The 22192-nt window shown below is 33.6% G+C and overlaps 1 protein-coding gene across 1 annotated transcript; it reads left to right on the top strand.

The window, feature by feature from the left end:
* Positions 1-637: 637 nt before the first annotated feature.
* Positions 638-3991, top strand: LOC111880801 (SH3 domain-containing protein 3). The gene is made up of 10 exons (XM_023877213.3): positions 638-795; positions 1354-1476; positions 2333-2402; positions 2494-2639; positions 2728-2829; positions 2942-3139; positions 3228-3290; positions 3367-3456; positions 3535-3609; positions 3694-3991. The coding sequence occupies exons 1-10, from the start codon at positions 736-738 to the stop codon at positions 3811-3813; spliced, it is 1047 nt and encodes a 348-aa protein (XP_023732981.1). The 5' UTR covers positions 638-735; the 3' UTR covers positions 3814-3991.
* The last annotated feature ends 18201 nt before the right edge of the window (positions 3992-22192 follow it).

Here is a 22192-nt window from a genome sequence, read left to right as displayed (position 1 = left end):
GATCCGGTTACCACAAGGTGAGATTTGAACTAAAGGTATACTTTGTTGGTGTTTTTTATACAAAATTCTTAGTTTGATGGTGTTTTTTAAATAGACAAAACTTCGATGGTGTTTTTTAAACGTTTTTTAAACATTCTTACCCTTATAAATGCATCACTTCAAAACATTAAACTAAGGATGAACATGATACCAAACTGGTACCAACTCGAAAATACCAAGTATCAAAATAGATGAAAAAAAGATACTAAGTACTGAACCAAACTAATATTACTGAAACTAGTACATGGTATGGTACAAATTTTCGATACTAACATCCGTACCCAATCCTAAATTTCATGATTTTAAAGTATCAATTATCATTCTGTATTAAAATAAACAATGCCAATTGGTACCTTGATACCTATATATATATATATATATATATATATATATATATATATATATATATATATATATATATATATATATATATATATATATATATATATATATATATATATATATATAAAATTTGGATAGTCTTGCTGACCTGCTAACCCCCTAGATTAAACCTATATTTTTATTTTCAAACATTTTCTCTCCATAAGAAGTCAAAGGGCTTTTTGGCAAATTTCCAAAGACTAGGTCCTTTTTTTCATTTCATTAGTTGCCAGATCTGATGAACTTTATCAGCCTGATACAAATTTTAGCAATTTTTGTTGAGGGAGACAGAGAGAGCGAACAGTAAGCATCATCATGGACGCTCTAAGGAAGCAAGCAAGTAAGCTTAGAGATCAAGTTGCCAAACAACAGCAGGTAATTCAATCACCTTAAATTATATGATCAGAGCTCAAGTTTGGATGTGATTTACATATAGGGTTTTGTTGCTCTTGATGATAATTTACTCGCAACACTTACATACGTAGCATCTCATCTCACATCCACCGTTGTTTTGAGCTCATTGGAAGTCTCTGGCGGTGGACTGATAGTTAGCTACCGACTAATATCGATTTGAGAGGCTATTCGGAATGGTGGTCGTCACATCAAATTACGAACACCAGTATCTAGAATTTCCAGCTACTAATGATAATTCAGTTTGATTTTGACAGATTTGCATTTGAATTTATATAATCATAGATTTCAACAATCGTATAATTGAATTTAGAAATCGGGAAGGTTTAGTGTGTCTGCGTGTGTGTGTGGGTCATGGGTGGTTGGTTTCAATCCATCATTTATTTTCATTTCTGTGTTAGTAGCCTCTCTGTTCCCTAGACAGAGCTTCGCTTTAATTCTTGATGTCAAGTATCTTCTTCTAGAATGCAGATGGCTGGCTACCTATCAGTGAGTTAATGTTCTGGATATTTATCATTTCAGGCTGTGATAAAGCAATTCAGTGCGAGTGGGTATGAGCATTCAGATGTGGTGGTTATTGATGAGATGGAGATGCAAAGACACCAGCAGTTGGAGAAGCTCTACAGAACAACTCGATCAGGAAAGGTAAAAATGCAAATGTAATTCACTCTTCCACTCAGTGCTTGATTCCTTCTTTATAAATCATGTCTCTCATGCTGCTTTTAACTATTCTACCTGGCCTTAACTGGATTGTGGTGCATATTCTGTGTCTACCTGTAGTTTCACCTCTTCTTTTCTCTTCATCTCTTTGTTTTTTGTTAACTACTTTTATATTTGTATCTTTTAGTTGGAAGCTGAGACTGAAAATTTAATTTTGGAGTACATACCCACTTGCAACCATTTGTTGGAGTACTTTATGAGAGATGTTTATCATTCCATGTCTGATTCTTCTCAAGAACACTCATTTATTCTATATTTCTATGACAACCTTTCTCCATTCCAGACTTTTAAGAGCATCATGTATGTTGTTAGGAATTTCTATATGTGAGACATTTGTGGTAATTGAATAGAATTTGGGTGAGAGTTTTGAGTAAGATACATGATGAGATATAGAATATTTTGCGTGAGACAGTTTTTCTCTTCTTAGAGTTATTGGAAGGATCTGGATCACATGACTTAACAGGTGAAGATTTCGCCTATAGTTATCCAAATGTTGGGCACTTTATAAAGTTCTTGTAGCCTTGTAGATTCTTCAACAAATTTCCATGCAGAACTCCTTTTAATTCTAGTGGCATAATGAAAAAAATCTTGAGTTTGGAAAATAACTTTGTATAACCTAAAGATTAAGTTTTTAAGATTTAGAATCCTAGAGGGCATTCTGATCATTAAGCAAGTAGCATGGAAAATTGCATCCTCCCATAATTTATTTTGGAACATTTGTCAAAAAAAATTCCAGCAATCTATTATCAATTTTGGTCTAATTCATGTATATTTCCTCCAGGAGTTTCAAAGAGAACTGGTTAAAGCAGCAGAAACTTTTACATCCATAGGATATAAACACATAGAAGCAGGTGAAAACTGCAAACTACTCTCGATTTTCTAACATCTTATGTAGCTTCAATTTTCTTTTAATCTTTATTATTTTTTTTTAATCAAAATTAGGAACCAAATTGTCTGAAGATTGCTCCAAATACGGAGTGGAAAATGCTCATGATGAAATTTTGGCCAAAGCTGCATCTATCTATGGTGATGCACGTAAACACGTTGAAAAAGAGCAAGAAGATTTCACTAGGCTCTTATTTTCACAGGTTCTTATTTCTCTCTCTCTCTCTCTATATATATATATTTTCTATAAATCCAAATTTGAAACTTTAAAAAATTATAATTTTCTTTCAGGTATTGGAACCATTAAGAGCAATGATAAGTGGTGCTCCTTTAGAAGATGCACGCCATCTTGCTCAACGTTACAGCAAAATGAGACAAGAAGCCGAGACTCAGGTAACTCCCTTTTTTTTTTTTTTTAATTATTATTATTTAAATAAGTAAATAAAAAAAGGTTGAATGAATGATCGAATGGCGTTGATTGTAATTAATTGTTAAAAGCAAACAGGCATCGGAAGTTTCTAGAAGACAAGCACGAGTGAGAGAAGCACCCATCCCTGAAAATGTGACCAAACTCCATGCAGCTGAAACTCGAATGCAGGAACTGAAAGCAAATATGGCTGTTTTAGGAAAAGAAGCAACTGCTGCTTTAGCTGCTGTTGAATCACAGCAACAAAGACTCACTTTTCAGAGACTTGTTGCAATGGTAATCAGTTCAATCCATATATCTGTCTGTCTGGATAAATTATAAGTAAAGTGCTTAATCCATTAAGACAAGTTTCATGCTTTTGAAGGTGGAAGGAGAAAGAACATATCACGAGAGAGTCGCTGCTATTCTCCATCAGATTGAAGCAGAGGTTTCTACTTTTCTTACTTTTTTTTTATAGATTCACATCTGTCACTTAATTGGATATTTATTTAAAAATTTGATAGATGGTGTCGGACAAACAAAGGAGAGATTCTGCTCCTCCTACAGTTCCATCAAGTCTTTTGTCGGATAAAACCAAGTACTTTTTGGCTGAGGTAACCTTTTTTATTTTATTTTTTATATTTCTGGAATGTGTAAAAGACGTAAATGCCCTTGCTAATGGTGAATTGCAGGCTATGCATGCGTTTGAAGCTTCATCAGATAAAGAACTGGACTTGGCAGTTGGTGATTATGTTGTAGTTCGAAAGGTTGATTTTTTTTTTAATTCTTTCTCTAACAAATTTTTTTATTTTTTAGGGTGAATGGTAAATGACTAGTTTACCCTTTTGCAGGTGAACCCATCAGGATGGTCTGAAGGGGAATGCAAAGGTAAAAATGGTTGGTTTCCATCAGCTTATGTTGAGAGACGCCAAAGGCTTCCTAACTCTAATGGCACTAACGAGTTTTATTAAATCCACAAATCAAATTTTGTTTTGTATTGTATTTAGTATTTACTCTCTCACATGTTGGAAGCCACGTCAACTTCAATTTGTAGCCATTTTGTTTGTTGTTTCATAGGTTTTGTATTTTGATATTCAACCTTTAAACTAAGTGGGTCTATATTCAATATTCAAATGATTCCTTTCATTATTTTATATGCTTCAAACTGGTTAAGGAGTTTGGAAGCTGTCAAAACTCAAAAGTCTAATCAAATGTAAATTGTAATAATATTGTTTTTGTAGGTGTATTTAACTTTTAAAAAAACAAACAAACTATAGAGGTCGGGTCAAACTAAGCATATTGAAGTTTGGACAGTTTCAGTCTGATCTATTACCCAACATATACATAATATTTACATATTCAACTTGCTCGACTCTCATCAATTGTATTTTGATATTTATATATAAAAAATTTAGGGAAGATTTCATATATGATGTAAATTTGTCCTTTTTAATTTTTAAATTTCATATTAACATTTAATAAACTTTCAAAATATCAATTTGCAATGATCGGTATATTTTTAAAACATTTATAATCATTTTATTTATTTATTATGTTATCAATTGATTATTATACCTCTTTATAAATATCATCCATGTATTTTTTTTTTTAAACTTTCAAAGTATCATATTTACTCAAATTATTATTTTGATCAAATTTAATAAGTTTAATACTATAAAGAATTAACTATGTAATTCTTATTAAAAAATTTCTACATTTTTGTCATTTCTATTTTCATCTTTCATCGATGAAGTTTAAAAGAGTTAAAAGATCAAAATATTTCTTTATTTTCAATGTTGCGTCCCATGGTAATTGATAGAGTGAACATAAGTCGGTATTCGCCTAATTATCTAGAACCTGAACCGACGGTTATTTGAGTTTTTGAACCGGAGCTGAAACAAGAACCGGTTAGACTGGTTTCTTAGATTTTAGAACAAGTCATGGACCTGTTTGCTACCGGTTATGTGTACTCGGTTTCTAGAGTTTTTCAAAAGTTAGCAATTAAAAACCATAAACTAAAACTCTATTTTTCAATTTAAAATTATTAGTATATTTTTGTTAATAAGAATAAGAAATCGACACACATAATAAATGAAATCACATTAGTCTACATGTTAGTAAGCCTTCTTTGTTGAAACCTAACGATCAAATTGTTTAAAAATTATTTAAAAAATTATTCATTGTTCACCGGCAGCAACACTAGCATTTCAACAAAAAAATTAAATAAGACACCACAAGTCAATTCCAAGAGTCTAAAGAATAAGCTTTGACAAGTAGGTGTTATACTTATCAAATGGGTTGAATTTAACTCATTTAATTATTTAGAAAAATCAAAAATCAAATTGGTACTTTTAAACATATTTATTTATTAATTTAACTTATTACATATATATTAAAAACTAATTTGTAGTTATTTTGTTATTAATAGTTTTTAACTTGTTAAAATTAATTAAAATACTAATTTGGATAAACATAGCATTTTGAAAGTCTATAAAGAATACAAATGATATTTTACATTTAAATTTATAAAAAAATATAATAGTCAACTGATAAAAATAATTATAGAATATTTAAATTTTTTCTAAAATTTGAATTTTGAAACTCTACACTTTATAGTAAATAATATATATTATGGGCAAAACTATAAAAATGGTCTTGTAGTATGTTGAAAATTGTCACTTTGGTCCAAAAAGTTTTGGACTTGCATTACTGATCCAAAACATTGATTTTGTTGTAAGTTTGGTCTAATTCAAAATCATATGTGTTTGAATTGACATTTTTGTCCTTTCCGTTTGTTTTCCATTTTCTTTTTATTACTTTCATCATAATAATAAAAAAACAAAAAACCTACCCCTAATAACCCACCCAACCCCACCCACCTATTCCCCTCACTAAAGTGTAACGCCTAGTTCCCGATATGAATTTATCTTTGCAATTGTTATGATTTTCCTTGGAGAACTCGGCGAGTTGGAAGCCTAAACTCATTGAGTAGAAGTTATCTTGACCACGAGGTTTCACGAGGCAACTCGACGAGTTGGCCGCTCAGAAGGAGACCCTAATTTTAGGGTTTTACACCCTATTTAAACACCTTAAGTCCCAGGCGTTGGCCTCATTTCCAGCCTCTATAGTCCCTAACCCTAATCTCGAAACCCTAAATCCTTTTTGAGTGTTGTGAGCTCTTTGTGAGTGTATTTTGGTGTGTTTGAATCCGAAAGAGAAGCTTGGTGCAAGGTGGTGATTTAAGTAGGAGCCTTCAAGATCTTGATTCTTTGCACCATTTACAACATATTTCGGGTATAAAGCTATAATCTTGCTCAATATTTGATTAGATCTCTTTTTGGGTTAGTTTTGAGGCTTTTAGCCATGTTTGGGTGATTGATGGGGTTGAAGGATGTCCTAAGTGCTATTCTTCCAAATCCATGGTCCTCTTGAGCTCTTTTGGCATAAAGGTGCCAACTTTATAGTCTTAAGGGCTCCATGCATGCATTAAGTCCATCTTATGGATTCTTTTGAGCATTTGAGCTTCTTCTAAGCATACTTGAAGGTAAAGTTGGAAACTTTCAAGATCAAAAACACAAAATAATATGGAATAACTCTCCAATTTTATTGAGAAAATATAACTCTAAAAATTCAATATTTTCTGCATAACATCATACCTCGATATCTATACATACATACATACATACATATACATACATACATATACATACATACATATATATATATATATATATATATATATATATATATATATATATATATATATATATATATATATATATATATTCCTAAACTACCGACTTGTAGAATAAGACTAGGAAACTTAAACCAACTTGTTTAAGCTTCAAGTTTACTTGGACTCCAAGTCCTACATGACTTAGGATTCCAACAATCATCCCCAAATCTCAAAGTCCTTCTAGAGAAGTCTTCAATCCCGATCAAGCTCCGCATTTCCTTGAACTTGGTTCGAGCTAGTGGTTTTGTAAGAATATCCGCCTTTTGTTCTTCACCAGGAATGTACTCCACCTCCACTTGTTCGTTTTCGACACAATTATGAATAAAGTGAAACCTCGTGTGAATATGTTTACTTCCATGAAAAACAAGATTCTTCGTTAGTTCAATAGCTGACTTGTTATCAACTCTAAGAACCACTTTCTCTTGCGCTTTGTTCATGATTTCTCCGAGCAAATCTTGAAGCCATATTGCTTGACATGCGGTTGTCGTGGCTTCCATGAACTCCGCCTCGCAAGATGATAAAGCAACGATATCTTTCTTTTGCGAACACCATGTTATCGGAGATGACCCGTAGCAGAAAATGTGGCCGGTTGTGCTTTTACCGTCATCTGGGTCAACATTGTGACTACTATCACTATAACCAATAAGTCGCCTTTTCCCCATCCTTTTGTACTTGATTCCATATCCCGTTGTTCCTCATAAGTACCTTAGAATGTGTTTGATTGCACCACCATGTGATTCTCTTGGACTTTGCATGTATCGGCTAACAATTCCAACCGCATATGCCATATCGGGTCTTGTTTGCAAGAGATATCTAAGACATCCTACCACCTTTCGATATTGTGTCGTGTCGATTTCGGATTCATCTTCGTCCTTTGAAAATTTGTTTCTCAGTTTCATTGGAATGTGGGTCGGATTGCAATCATGTAAACCGACTTCTTTTAGAATGCGTTGAGCATATGCTTCTTGGTTTATAGTAATCCCCGATTCCTCTTGCTTAACTTCAATGCCAAGGTAATAAGTTAATCTTCCAAGATCCGACATCTCAAAGTTCTTGGACATCTCTAATTTCAACCTCTTGATCATGTTCAAATTTGTACCGGTTACAAATAGATCATCAACGTAAATTGCTAAAATTAGCAAGTTAGATCCTTCACTTTTTCGATACATCGATGGTTCTTTCATGCACTTTTGAAATTTCATACTCTTCAAAATCCCATCAAGCTTTGTGTTCCATGCTCGAGGTGCTTGTCTTAGACCATATAGTGCTTTCGTAGGGCGATATACTTTATGTTCGTTGCCTTTCTTTATATAGCCTTCCGGTTGCGATACATAAACGGTTTCCTTCAATTCTCTATGTAAGAATGTCATTTTAACAACTAAGTGGTGAAGCTCCCATTCAAGAGTAGCAGCCAAGGCTATAAGAAACCGAATGGTTTCGATTCGAGCTACCGGGGCAAATACTTCTTGAAAATCAATACCGGGTTGTTGCACGTAACCTTTAGCAACCAACCTTGCCTTGTATTTATTAATTCTGCCATCTGTATTTTTCTTCAATTTGAACACCCACTTGAGTCCAATCGGCTTCACCCCCATATACTTGTTTACAAAAGTCCAAGTATTATTTTTATTTATCGAATTGATTTTTGCATCCATGGCCTTGACCTTCTCTAGTTCTTTATTTTCTTCTTCAACAGATACCGGCTCGTCATTAATTGTAAGAAGAAGTTCTTCGAGATTACTAAGATCAAGCTCATAATCTTGAAATCGTCTTGGAGGTACTCTTGTTCTCGAGGGTCTTTGATTTGCAGCTCCTTGTTGAACATTATTATTTACCGGACTTGGTTGTTCATTATGTTGTACTTTCACTTCAATCTCGTGATCCGATTCAATTGGATCATTGTTTACATCGTTTCCTTGGTTGTTGTTCGCCTCGTCTCTCGGATAGTCCCATGGTATCATGAATGAACCCGGTTCTTCATTGTTGGTTCTTGCTTCTTTAATCCAATCCCACCCTTTGGTTCCATTAAAAATAACGTCTTGTCTCACTATTATTTTTTGTGTCACCGGGTTAAATAACCGATAAGCTTTCATACCCGGTTCGGAACCAACATGCACTAGTGGTCTTGATCTTGCATCCAACTTCTTTAGATTAACCGGTTGAAATTTTGCATGTGCTAGACATCCAAATATATGAACATTTTCTAAATTCGGTTTTCTTTTATACAACTTTTCGTATGGAGTTGTATTACCAAGGACTCTTGTGTAAACTCGGTTTTCTTTTATACAGCTTTTCGTATCGAGTTGTATTACCAAGGACTCTTGTGTAAACTTGATTGATTAGATTTGTATTGTAGTGTATTACCAAGGACTCTTGTGTAAACTCGATTGATTTGATTTGTATTACTGGTTCAAATTTTGCATGTGCTAGACACTCAAATATACCAAGGACTCATGTCCATAATTGTTCGGTGTCTTCGTTCCACAATTCCGTTTTGTTGTGGAGAGTATGAGGCGGTAAGGTGGCTTTTGACTCCATTTTGATCACAAAAAGAATTAAACTCGAGAGAAGTAAACTCGCCTCCTCGATCACTTCTAAACACTTTCAAAGGCTTTCCAATTTCATTCTCCACCAAAGCTTTAAATTTTTTGAAGTGTGTAAATGCATCACTTTTTTCTTTCAAGAGATAAATCCACATAAATCGTGAAAAGTCATTAATAAGTGTAAAAATATACCTATTTTGACCCTTGGTTGCCGGCGTGATTGGACCGCATAAATCACCGTGAACTAGTTCCAATGGTTGTTTTGCTTTGTATGTTGTCATAGTCGGGAATCACTTTCTTGTTTGCTTGCCCACCAAGCAAGACTCATACAATTGGTTCTCATGATAAAATTGGGGTAACCCTTTGAGTAGACCATTTTTTGACATCTTTTTCATTGACTCAAAATTGATATGCCCAAGTCTTGCATGCCATCACCATGTATCTTCACTTAGTCTCAAATGAGGGCAAATAGGAACTCCAATTTGTAATTTTATTTTATAAAGGCGTTTTCGAGTTCTTTGTACTTTCATTAATAAGCAATTATCGAGATCATGCATGGTCAAATAGTTGTCTTTCATTCGAATATCACACCCGACTTCAGTTGCTTGTCCGAGTCTAATAATATTGTTCTTGAGATCCAGTATGTAGTAAATCTCCGTCATCAGCCTTTGTTGACCCCTTTTTCCTTGGAAGAGTATAGCACCTTTTCCTTTGATTTTCACACACGAATTATCCCCAAATTTTACCCTCCCGGTTATGCCTTCATCAAGTTTGGAGAAAAATGACCGGTTTCTCGTCATGTGATTGCTGGCCCCATTATCCAAATACCACACATCGTTATCTTGTAAGTCGCATCGAGACAGTATCACCTTTTCTTCGTTTAAAAACACGGTTTCGTGTAAAAATACGGCCACATCGGTATCGTTAACTTCGGTAAAATTATTTTTTTGTAATTTTTGGATTCGGTCTGGACATTGAGACGCAAAGTGGCCCGGTTTATCGCACCGATAACAAATAATTTTGGATCGATCCTTTTTTATTTTGTTCTTATTTGGGTTATTATTGGAATTGGACTGATCAAAATTGGACTTGTTTCCTTGATTGGGCTTGCCACCTTGCGAGGCCCGATTGACATATTTGGACCCACTTGATCCATTCGGTCCATTTGACCCTCCTGCCCTGTTAAATTCCTTTGCTACTTTTCCTTTCGTCCTGCGATTACTCCAACCACCACCATTTGATGCCTTCGTAAACAACGCCTTCACCTGACCATCTCCGCCGTTGTCCTCCTCCCTAATCTGTTCTTCATACGCCTTTAACCACCCTACTACATCTTCAAAGCCAACGGTTTTCAAGTCCAACACCTGTTCCAATGAGGCGACAATTTGGATGAATTTTGCCCTTGGTAGCGCTTTCAAGAATTTCTTCACCATCCTTGGTTCATCGATCGATTCACCTAGTGCAGCTGCCTTGGATGCGATTCCCGATAGTTTTCCCGTGAAAGAGTCGATCGACTCCGACTTAGTCATTTTCAATCGATCAAAATCAGACATTAAAGTCTATAATCGTGCCTCCTTCACATGGTCTGCCCCCATATGCCTTGATTTGATTGCTTCCCAAAGTCCCTTGGAAGATTCTTGTTCACTGATTTGGATTATGAGATCTCCAGGTATCGATTGGTAAATTATACCTATTTATAAATCATCTTTGTCTTGATTTTTTGTAGTTCCTGGTTCAATTATCTTCCAATCCTTGTGAATCTTTAATACTACCTTCATTCTCTTTGACCACACCGTGTAATTTGTTGAGTTGAGCATGGGACATTGTACTGAAGTCGCTCCAGTCTCCTTCTCTCTCCCCGGAGCACTGCCTGAAGTCCCTTCATCTCCTTCCATGTCGACCACCTTCTTCAACATGTAAGTAAATTGATCTCAAAGCTTCTTGTTTCTGTGCTCTGATACCAATTCAAGATCAAAAACACAAAATAATATGGAATAACTCTCCAATTTCATTGAGAAAATATAACTCTAACAACTCAATATTTTATGCATAACATCATACCTCGATATATATATATATATATATATATATATATATATATATATATATATATATATATATATATATATATATATATATATATATCAGTGTTGCAAAAATCGGCTTAATCGGCCGATTAATCGCTAATCGGACGTCCACCGATGAGATTTATTGCTAATCGGTCACTATAATCGGGTTTGGTCAATACAGGTCAAAGTCGGAATTAATCGGACCTAATCGGACTTAATCGGACCTAATCGGGTTTGGTCAACGCAGGTCAAAGTCGGACCTAATCGGCCCTAATCGGACCTAATTGGACCTAATCGCCGATTAATCACTTTTTTCGTAGGATTAAAATTAGATTTATAAATTTTTGAATAATTTTCTTAATAATTAATGGTCCCCGCCCGCCTAGCCGATTAATCCCTAATCGCTAGTCCACCGATTAGTGGCCGATTAGCGATTTCTGCAAACATGATATATATATATATATATATATATATATATATATATATATATATATATATATTCCTAAACTACCGACTTGTAGAATAAGACTACGAAACTTAAACCAACTTGTTTAAGCTTCAAGTTTACTTGGACTCCAAGTCCTACATGACTTAGGATTCCAACAAACTGTACATGACTTTGCGGCCTTTAAGGACCAGATCTGTATTATGGAGCTTTTTCTTGATGAATAAGTGTTCATTGTTTAAGCCTTAACCTTTTAAGCTTAGGGTTTGGGTTCTATACCTATTAGGATGGTTCTTAAGGGTAAAGTTGGAAACTTTACCCTTTTAGACGATATTTTGGTAAAATCTGAGTGGTGGACCTTTTAGTTTCGAGAATGGTAACTTAATAGATTAAGGTTGACCCTTCCGTATTCGAGGTGAGTTTCCTCACCAGGTTTTGTGGGTCTAAGGTACTAAGGTTGACCCTTGTTTGATAATGTGGTTATACTTGTTGTCTGTGTGATACTTGTATGTGCTTGTATATGCATGTCTATTGTGCGAGGCTTATTATATGAGTGTGGGCGGGGCTTATTATATGAGTGTGGGCGGGGCCCATATCTCATTTCGATCTGAGTGTGGGCGGAGCCCGTATCTCACTATTATCAGAGTGTGGGCGGGGCCCGTATCTCGTTATTGCATGATATGTATGGAATGCAATATTTTAGGGAAACTCACTAAGCTTTGTGCTTACGGTCTTTAGTTTATGTTTCAGGTACTTCTGGTTCCAAGGGGAAGAGCTCGAGATGACTGCATCACACACACCATTGGGATTCCACACATGATGCTTTACTCTGATTTTATGACAATTGATACATTGGCTTTTATTTGAGATGATTGGATGATATTGGAATTACTATTTTATCTATTATTAAAAACAAAACTTTGGGACCATATTTTTGGATGTTAAATAAAGACTCTATCACTCTCTTCTTTTTAATGTTCGACGAAAATCATCGCCACTGTCGGAATCCACCATCGCCACTTCCGAAATTTATAGCCACTATCGGTATCCACCACCACCACCATCATTGTCCCCCGTCTTCTCCGATTAGGGTTTCGCTGACTAGCTATGTCGTCCTCCGTCTTCTCCGATTAGGGTCCTATACGTCAGAACGCTTCAGATCTATCTCTCGTATCGTCGATCTGAAAACCCTCGCCATCGCCACTATGAAAACCCCGCTACGAAACCCTTACCGGTGAAGTCGAGTTAGAGCACTGCTGTTGTATCTTCTCCAATGACGATGTTAATCTGATGAACATAGAGACGATCCTAGTGACATACCCCGACGATCCTAGCGACGTAGATCTAAGAAAGGGGGCGAAAATCCTAGCGCCGCCGCTCCTAACCTTAACTCCACCAACACCGTCTGTCAACATTGACCGTAGGGTTTTGAAGATCTACGATCGACTACGGAGCTCATAACAATAGAAGGAAGAGAATAAGAGAGTTAGCCATCATAGCAGCAGAAAAAATGAAAAAGGGCGATCTCCGACGATGGCTAGCAAAAAACGGTGGTGCCGACGGTTCACCTCTCATTTTTTTCCTTCGGCGAATTCGGTGCCGAATAAACCTAAGGTTCCAACATTGGCAGTGTTTTGGTTGTCAGATGATGGTGGTGCTCCGATTGTAGGTGGTAGTTCTCTTTGACAGAATAAAAAGAGAGATATAGTGTTATGTGTGTTACAAAAAGCATATGGGTGGTTTAAACATAAAAATACCTAATTAATAAAACAAAAAAAATGGAAAAAGAGAATACCAAGGGCAAACTCATCGGGATAGATGTAGATGAAAAATAACCTCCCCCTAGAACCGTATATGAAGTTTTCTCCTTGTACGACTCGAGAAAAAATGATTTGAAGTTTTGTCTATGGATAACATTATAATAAATAGTAAATGAATCCGTAAAAGAAATTATATATATATATATATATATATATATATATATATATATATATATATATATATATATATATATATATATATATATATGTTCATTTGAGACCATAATAATTTTGTGAGACATGCAGACACGATCTTAGCCATTTATCTTGGAGTTCAAAAAATTAAAAAAAAATTGTAAAATGCAAAATAAAAGGAAAAATACGAGTTTTTTTTTTAAATATTATTTTCGTCATTTAATTTATGTAAAAAAATAAAAGAAATATAAAAATTACCATTTTTTTTTGAAATATACGTAAAATATTGTAATAGAATATTACAATGTAAATATTCAAATTAAAATTTTAAAATGTTAGAATATTCAAATATTATACTTAAATTGTTAGATATATTAAAATATTCTAATATTCTTCTAGAATTTTTAGATTTGTTAGAATAATCTAATATTGTATTAGAATTGTTTGAATATTTTAGTAGAATAATTTAATATTCTTAATATTCGATTTGAATATTTACCGTATAATATATATTATATTAGAATATTTTACATATATTTCGAAAAAAACAGTAAATTTATTTATTTTTGAATAATCTAAATGACGAAAATAATATTTGAAAAAACAATTTGAAAAATTTTCATTTCTTTTGCATTTTAAAAATATTTTTTTTCTCCAAAATAAAGGACTAAGATTGAGTCCCTATGTCTCACAAAATATAATAGTCTCATATGTGCCTGCACAAAACAACGGTGATAAATAAGTCTTTTAGCGAATAATTTTCTTACAGAGAAATAATTATTAGATTTTATTATTAGTTATTATGTAATAAAAAAATTACCACTTTTAGTTAGAATATTTAAATTTAGAACTTATATTTATATTGTCTTTTTGTACATTTGATGTGAATTAATTATTATTGGCGTCTAGTTTAAGAAATATTAATTAACTTATATTGATGAATTTAATATTTTAAAATTATTAGTTTGTTCTAAATTAAATATTTAATAGCCTTCCTTAATTCAAGTATTTAAAATTATGGTAAGTTCTAATGATTTTGTTATGCATTGTTGATTTGTATAAAAAATTTTGTATTTTCTCTTAAAATTCAAGCTATAAGTAATATGTTTTATAATTAATATTCGTACCACCACTATATATATATATATATATATATATATATATATATATATATATATATATATATATATATATATATATATATATATATATATATATATATATATATATATATATATATATATATATAAGTGGATTATTGGGAAGTAACCATGTATAAGAAGCACGTTTTGAAACTGTGGTGGTACGAATATTTTAGTATCCCTCTAGAAAACTTTAAAAAACAAAGGAGATATCCATCATCACAAGCAACTTTGACGATTTCAATTAGTTTTTTTAATCTCTATGAATCATGGTACTATTTGTTTAAAAAACAAGAAACATCATGCATGATATCATATGCTTTTATGAGTATACCTCGATCAATGAGGTAGCTTGAGGCTGAAAAGTAGCCCCTATCTCAACTCCGGTATTACGTGAACCAGTTTCGGGTTGCAACCCAAGAAAACACTCCTATGGTAAAATCAATAATTTGTTGGAGATAAGGAATAATTGAGGGAGTCTTAGGGTTTCTTTCCATTTATTGTGTAGACTAGGGCTGCTCCTTATTCGGATAAAACCGAATTATCCAATTGGACAATTTGGATTAGACTATTTGGTTCGGATATTCGGATTTTTAGATTGGTTTTCAACGAATTATTATTTTGGATTTCAGATTGGTTTTCGTTTATAAAATAAGAACTGAATAGTTTAAAAAACCGAATAAATATTTATTATTTATTTATTTATAATATATATCTATAATTATTTATTAATTTTGTAATTTATTTTTTCAAATAGTTTCAAAACATTTCACCCGATAACAAAAATATTAATATGCATTTTCTCTCGAAAGTTTTGTATCTATAAAATATTTAACTATAATATATTTTCTTATTAGTTGTTTATAAATTTCAAATCACAACTAAATTATTTGTTTTTGCTTCTTATGTAAAGTTGGGTAATATTATAATTATATGTCGTTTTAAAATGTTTCGGTTTTTGAAAACCGAATTATAAAAACCGATCAAACCGAATTGTAATTGGATCGGATCGGATCGGATTTGAATTTAGTTTGGACAATTCGAATCCATGTTTTGAAAATCGAAATCAATTTGGATTTACTTGATTGGATCGGATCAAACAGATCCATCCAAACGAACACCCCTAGCGTAGACCTAGACTATTTATAAGCAATAAAACTTTACCTTGTATCCCGGGAGACTCTTAACATCGTATGGTGCATTCAAATAAGACCGTCCCTTATACCTACCACTAACCATTATAGTGGTGGGTGCCACATCATCACCATACTCCTTATCATTAACCATGAGATACCTACCACTAAACACACCACTCCACATCATTTTTTATTTAAATTTAATTCAAAAATATATTAAAACACAATAAAACATATTTTTTTATTTAAATTTAATTCACAAACACAATAAACATACATTTTTAAATTAGTTTTTTATTCAATGAAACAAAGATTACATTAATTTAAAACACACAACATAAAATAAAAAAGATAATAATAAGAAAACATAAAAATGCAACCACAAACAACTTAAACTAGTTTTTAACTCTTATTTTTAATGACTAAATTTTGGGGCCTCTCTCAATTTTTGTCAAGCTTTGACGTGTTTAAACGGTGTATATTTCGTGTCTTCATATTGGTGAATGACCATAGCAAACGGGTCGCCTTCGTCTACGTTGTTTATAACAAAGTTATAAATCCCATTGAATTCAAGACATTTAACCCTCATGTCACGAAACTTCGAACATATTTCATCAAGATTACGACTTTGGCAACCCATTAAATCATGGAAAATGTTCCGAACTTTTACCCAAAAATTAGGAAGTATTTCTGGGTCTTCTGAAACTACTACCCATGCTAATACTAAGTTCTCTTCTTTATTTTCTGACAAATTCATCCTTTTAGGAGCCATTGGTTTTGAATTTATCAAGCAAAAGAAGTGTGTGATTATGAGAAAAAGAGAAAAGAATTGTGTGAGTAAAATAAATGAATAAGTGTGGTATTTATAGAAGAGGTTTAATGTTGTTTGAAAGGTAAAATTATATATAAAAAAAAGAATAAAAAAGAAAAGATTTTAAACCCTAAATATGGCCGTTACTCAACAACCAATTACATTGGCCGTTTCCATTCGTTGTCTCGACCACGAACGCCCATGACCACGAACCACCACGAGCCACCTGGATGGTGTGCACGGTCGTGGTTCGTGGCCACCTAGACCACGAACTCGTCCGTTGCAACCATACCAGACGGCCTAAGGATAACCGATCATCTGAATGATCGTCTTTGTTTCAAATCAAGTCCACATTGGGTTTATGAGTTTATAGTTATCCATGGATTTGATTAAATATTGGCTAGAGACGCATACTAAGTGTCTGATCATTGGTCAAGAATTACAAATGGACTGAATCAGTACTTATCATCTATTCTATGGATCATAAGAACTCAAAGTGGTAATTTCCTTGTAAATTTTTTCTTTTGCTTACTTAATGAGGTTTGATTTTGGTCATTTTGCCACTTAATTTTATAAAAATACAACATGACTCTTATTACTTTTAGATCAATAAAGACAATCTTTCACTATTATTATTTTTAAATAGTTAGTGTTCTCTTTTTATAGGTCACTGTAAGGTTCAGAATGTCTGACTACTTTGTTTTCTTGAAGAAAAACATATGCACGAATCAGATGCATATGTTTTATTGAAAAAACGTTCAAATATACGATGCAATGGTTCACTGCCATGATCGCTCAACATCCTTGATGTAATTATCACATGCATCATCTTCAATGATTTGTAAAATCACATCATCTTGACTCTGATCTTTAATATCCTGAACTTCAATATCTGAAACTTGGATGCTATGCTTAAGCTCAACATGGGTTGAACATGGTTGCTGTAACAACGCAAATTTTCAAACAAATTTTTCATTTTAAAAATAAAGTATTTCCATTCAAAACAAGGCATAAATAATTTAAGTGTCATGTCAAATACAAACTGTCTAAATCCCAAGATCATAAAAACATCCTTCAGTGTGTACCGATCACGCCGGCGCCTTCCCACGGTCATCGCTAGTACCTGAAACACATACATAACAACTGTAAGCATAAATGCTTAGTGAGTTCCCCAATACACAACTTACGCACATACGCCTTTCCAGGCCCTGACCTTCCGGTCCTCAACACAACGCCTTCCGGCCCATAACATAATCGCCTTCCGGCCCATAACATATTGCCTTCCGGCCCACATAACATACATAGCACATATAACAAATAACTTACCACATATAGCATACATATCACATATCATATCTGACCTTCCGGTCACACAGTCAAACCCTTCCGGGTACAGGATAGTGAGAAGACTCACCTCGTGAATGCTGAAAGCTAGCAAATCCTGAAATCACTCGTGCACAATCCGACGAGCTACAACCTCCCTATAACATCACATATCTCTCATTAATACTTATATCTTCTAAGTGTGACTATCCCTAAGAAGTCAGACTTAGGTCAACTCTGGTCAATGGTCAACGGTCAACTCGACCGGACTCGGCGAGTGCCATGGTGACTCGGCGAGTCTAGACGTCCTCCAACTCTCTGAGATTCCCTATCTACTCGTCGAGTATCCTCCTTGACCCGACGAGTTACTCCTGGAAGAATCGCGGGGCCACCCCGACTCAACTCGCCGAGTCTGAAGAACAACTCGACGAGTCCCAGTAAATCTTCAAGCTACTCGCCGAGTCTGTTCGTCGAACTCGGCGAGTCCATGCCATGCAACTGCTCAAACTGCATCCTAAGGTCAGAACCGCTCCGACCATTCCTAGGTCTGGCCTTCCTAGGCTGATCCACCACGTAAGGTCCTCATTTCAGTGCTCATGATACACCCTATGATTCATAATTCACATTTTGAACTAAGGCATAAGGATTCCAATCCAAAACCTTCATCAATTCCCGAAATGCACAGACATGGGACATTCTGGACCTCCAAAGGTCCCAATACAGGGTTACAATCAATTAGGGGACTAGGGTAACATTCAATCTATTCACAAAAAGGGTTCCATAAACCCTAATTCCATAATCACATCAACATAGCAGAGTATACTCGAATTCTTACCTGGATGATGTATTCTCTGTGTCCCCAATCCTCAGAATGTGACTCCCTTGCTGTTCCTCTAGCCAATCTCTTCTCTTCCTTGCACAACAACTCTTCTATGATCAACAATGGCCTATAATCCTTGCTCCAGATGCACACAATCGATTTAGGGTTCTTCTCAGAAGGCTAAAATGAATAATGACGGCCAATAAGTCCCTTTTATACGTCCCAAACCTGAACGGTTAGGGTTTTTGCTAAACAGCGTAGACTCGCCGAGTCCATATCTGGACTCGTCGAGTCCAGTCGCGAACCCGCGACCAAGTCTGCGATCCTACTCGGCGAGTCTAGGCTCCAACTCGCCGAGTCCCCTCTTAAATCACCCCAAAAACATAATTTAACAATACCTGAGATTCCGGGCTGTTACAGTTGCTTTTCCGCCTCTTCTAGAACTGGTTCTGTAGGCATCACATATGAAACATAACTTTCATCATTATTACCTGTGCTCACTTGTTGCAACTCATCTTCTACATACAAATCCATAACATCCATGCCTTCAGTAGTCAAAACTTCCATTGTTGCCTTAAGATTGACATCAACAAGTTGAATCCGATTTACCTCATCTAAAATTGGTGAAAGTTCCATGTACATATCTTACAACCTTTCTACCAAATCCCTATTTTCGGCTTCTATAATTTTAATATCTGAAGTATGCATGGTTTCTGGACACGTTGATTCTTTTGCATCACTCTCTGTAATATCTTTAGTTTCTACCTCAAGTAACTCATCCATGGCTTCAATATGTGAAACTTGCATAGTTTCAAGCTTGGCAGATTCTGATGGATCCTCAGCTTCATCAATGACTTGTAAAATTCTATCATTTGAGTTCAGAAGAATAATATCCCGAGTTCAATATCTAAAATTTACATGGTGGGCTTGAACTCAAGAGGGGTTGATTGGGGCTGGCTTACCTCCTCTTATACTCTTATTGCTTTTGGCCTGTCAAATCGTTCTCATACCTTACTCTTAATGTAATTTCCATTATCATGGTTGCATATGCATATGCATATGTATATGCTTATTATATGCATATGTATATCTCATATACTTATTAATATACATATACAGGAAAAATAGATTGAGAGCATTTGGTTGAAAGAAATCAAGATACAGAGGGTAGTTCTTTTGAACTGTTGAGTCAACTAAAGCTGAGATTTAAACCAATTGCTTATTTCATAGTCATTGAATACCCAAATCCCCTCTGCCACCACGATCAAGCATCGCGACAACAACTACTCTCTTCATTCTATCTTCTCTAGAACACCAAAGTTATATGCGTCTATTTTCATTTTATATCTATATTGAAACTGTTTGAATTTCATGGTTGATCCCTATTTTGTGGTTGGTAATATCGACATTTTTTTTGCAAGAGATGTTTCCCAAGAATCCAGGATGAAGGTAAACTGAAACAAATGGGATTAAGAATTTCAGGTTAGTTGCTTCGATTTTGGTTTACATTGATTTAATTCTATTAGGGATTTTGGAGGAAATTTTAAAAGATTGTTCGAGCATAGATGTTTTAGGATTCATATGTCCCTAATTAAATATGCATTTGATTTTGATTTTGTTAAATATAACCAAATTTGTTCACTTTTTTTCAATAGAAGCAGCCTCTGATGTTAATGCCGCTAATGCCCATGACATATCACCTTCTTCATGTTCCATATTATTTTCCATATAAGTCTGCAAATTCTATGTAAACTCTTCCATATTAAGTCTAATTACAGATTGAGTTTCTTCCACCACCACCTGAATCACTAGAAGCTTATTTCAAATATCAAAAAATTTGTCATGAAATTTGGCATGACATTTACTCGAGTGCCACTACCTCTTGCTTTTGCTTCTGCATATTTAAAAAAAATCTTTTTCATATATTAATTTCGAAATTTAAGGAATATTTTCAGACATTAAAAAAATATAAATAAATAAATTTAAAAAAATTAAAAAAATATGAAATCCACATGTTCCATTTTTAACCTTCTTCATCCTTGTTGTTGCTACTGTTTTTTCCCTATCAAACTCTCCTCGTATCTTATTCATAATGTCATTTTCATTACATGGTTGCATATGCATATGCTTATTCATATGCATATGTATATGCATATGTCATATACTTATTCTTATGCATATACATATATCATATACTTATTCATATGCACATTAATATAAATATACATATACTTATTCTTATGCATACACATATGCTTATTCATATACATATATGCATATGCATATGCATATGAATAATCTTACGCATATGTTATATATTTATTCATATGCAGATTAATATGCATAATATATATATATATATATATATATATATATATATATACACTTATTCTTATGCATATGCATATGCTTATTCATATACATATGCATATGAATACAAATATGCATATGCCATATACTTATTATTATCAATATGCATATGCATATGCTTATGAATATGTATATGCTTATTCTTATGTATATGAATAAGCATATGCATATGTCATATAATTATTCTTATGCATATGAATAAGCATATACATCTGTCATATAGTTATTCTTATGCATATGCATATGTATATTGATAAGCATATTCATATGCATATTGATAAGCATATACTTATTCATATTACTTTTGAAATTGGAAGATATTAATGGGGAGTAGGAGACCACATACAAAGTTGTAAAAAGTTATTTTCATTATTAAATAGCTAAAGCCATGAAAAACAAGCACACATAGACCCAAGAAAATGACAACCCAAAAATACCAACCACAATTTACTTCAAGACTAATCAATCATGCAAGTTTTAAATTCTTAAAATACATTAAACTAATATAATAACCATTAGAAGAAATAAAAACCACAAAAACTTTTCAAATATTAACTCATTTTAACTTCTTCTTAACGATTTTAAAACCACCAATGAAATATCCTAGTAGGGAATCAATTGAACAAGAGAACACTGTTTGTCTTAAGCATGAACAAAACTACTCATAAAACTTAACACTTCCAATATGAGTATATTGTTTAATTTAAAGAACCATATATGGATTTTTTGTGATCAATAAGAACAAACACTAATTTTATTAGCTGGGTCAAATTGTTTTCTTTTCTGTTAACCAATTGGAAAAAAGATTAACGATAAAAGAGAGACCACAAAACACACTTTCAAAAAAGATTTGATTCCTTTTCCTTTTTCCAGATATAGCTGAATCAGCCAAAAAAGATGCAACGATAAGAACAAAAAACGATTGAACACAAGGTGAAGATCATCAATTCATCATCATCATCATCATCATATTATTATTATTATTATCAAAGAAAAAGAT

Source organism: Lactuca sativa, chromosome 7 (genome assembly GCF_002870075.4).
Source record: "Lactuca sativa cultivar Salinas chromosome 7, Lsat_Salinas_v11, whole genome shotgun sequence".
Classification (NCBI taxonomy): domain Eukaryota; kingdom Viridiplantae; phylum Streptophyta; class Magnoliopsida; order Asterales; family Asteraceae; genus Lactuca; species Lactuca sativa.
Note: the sequence above shows the minus strand (reverse complement) of the source record. Positions and strands in the feature narration are given on the sequence as shown.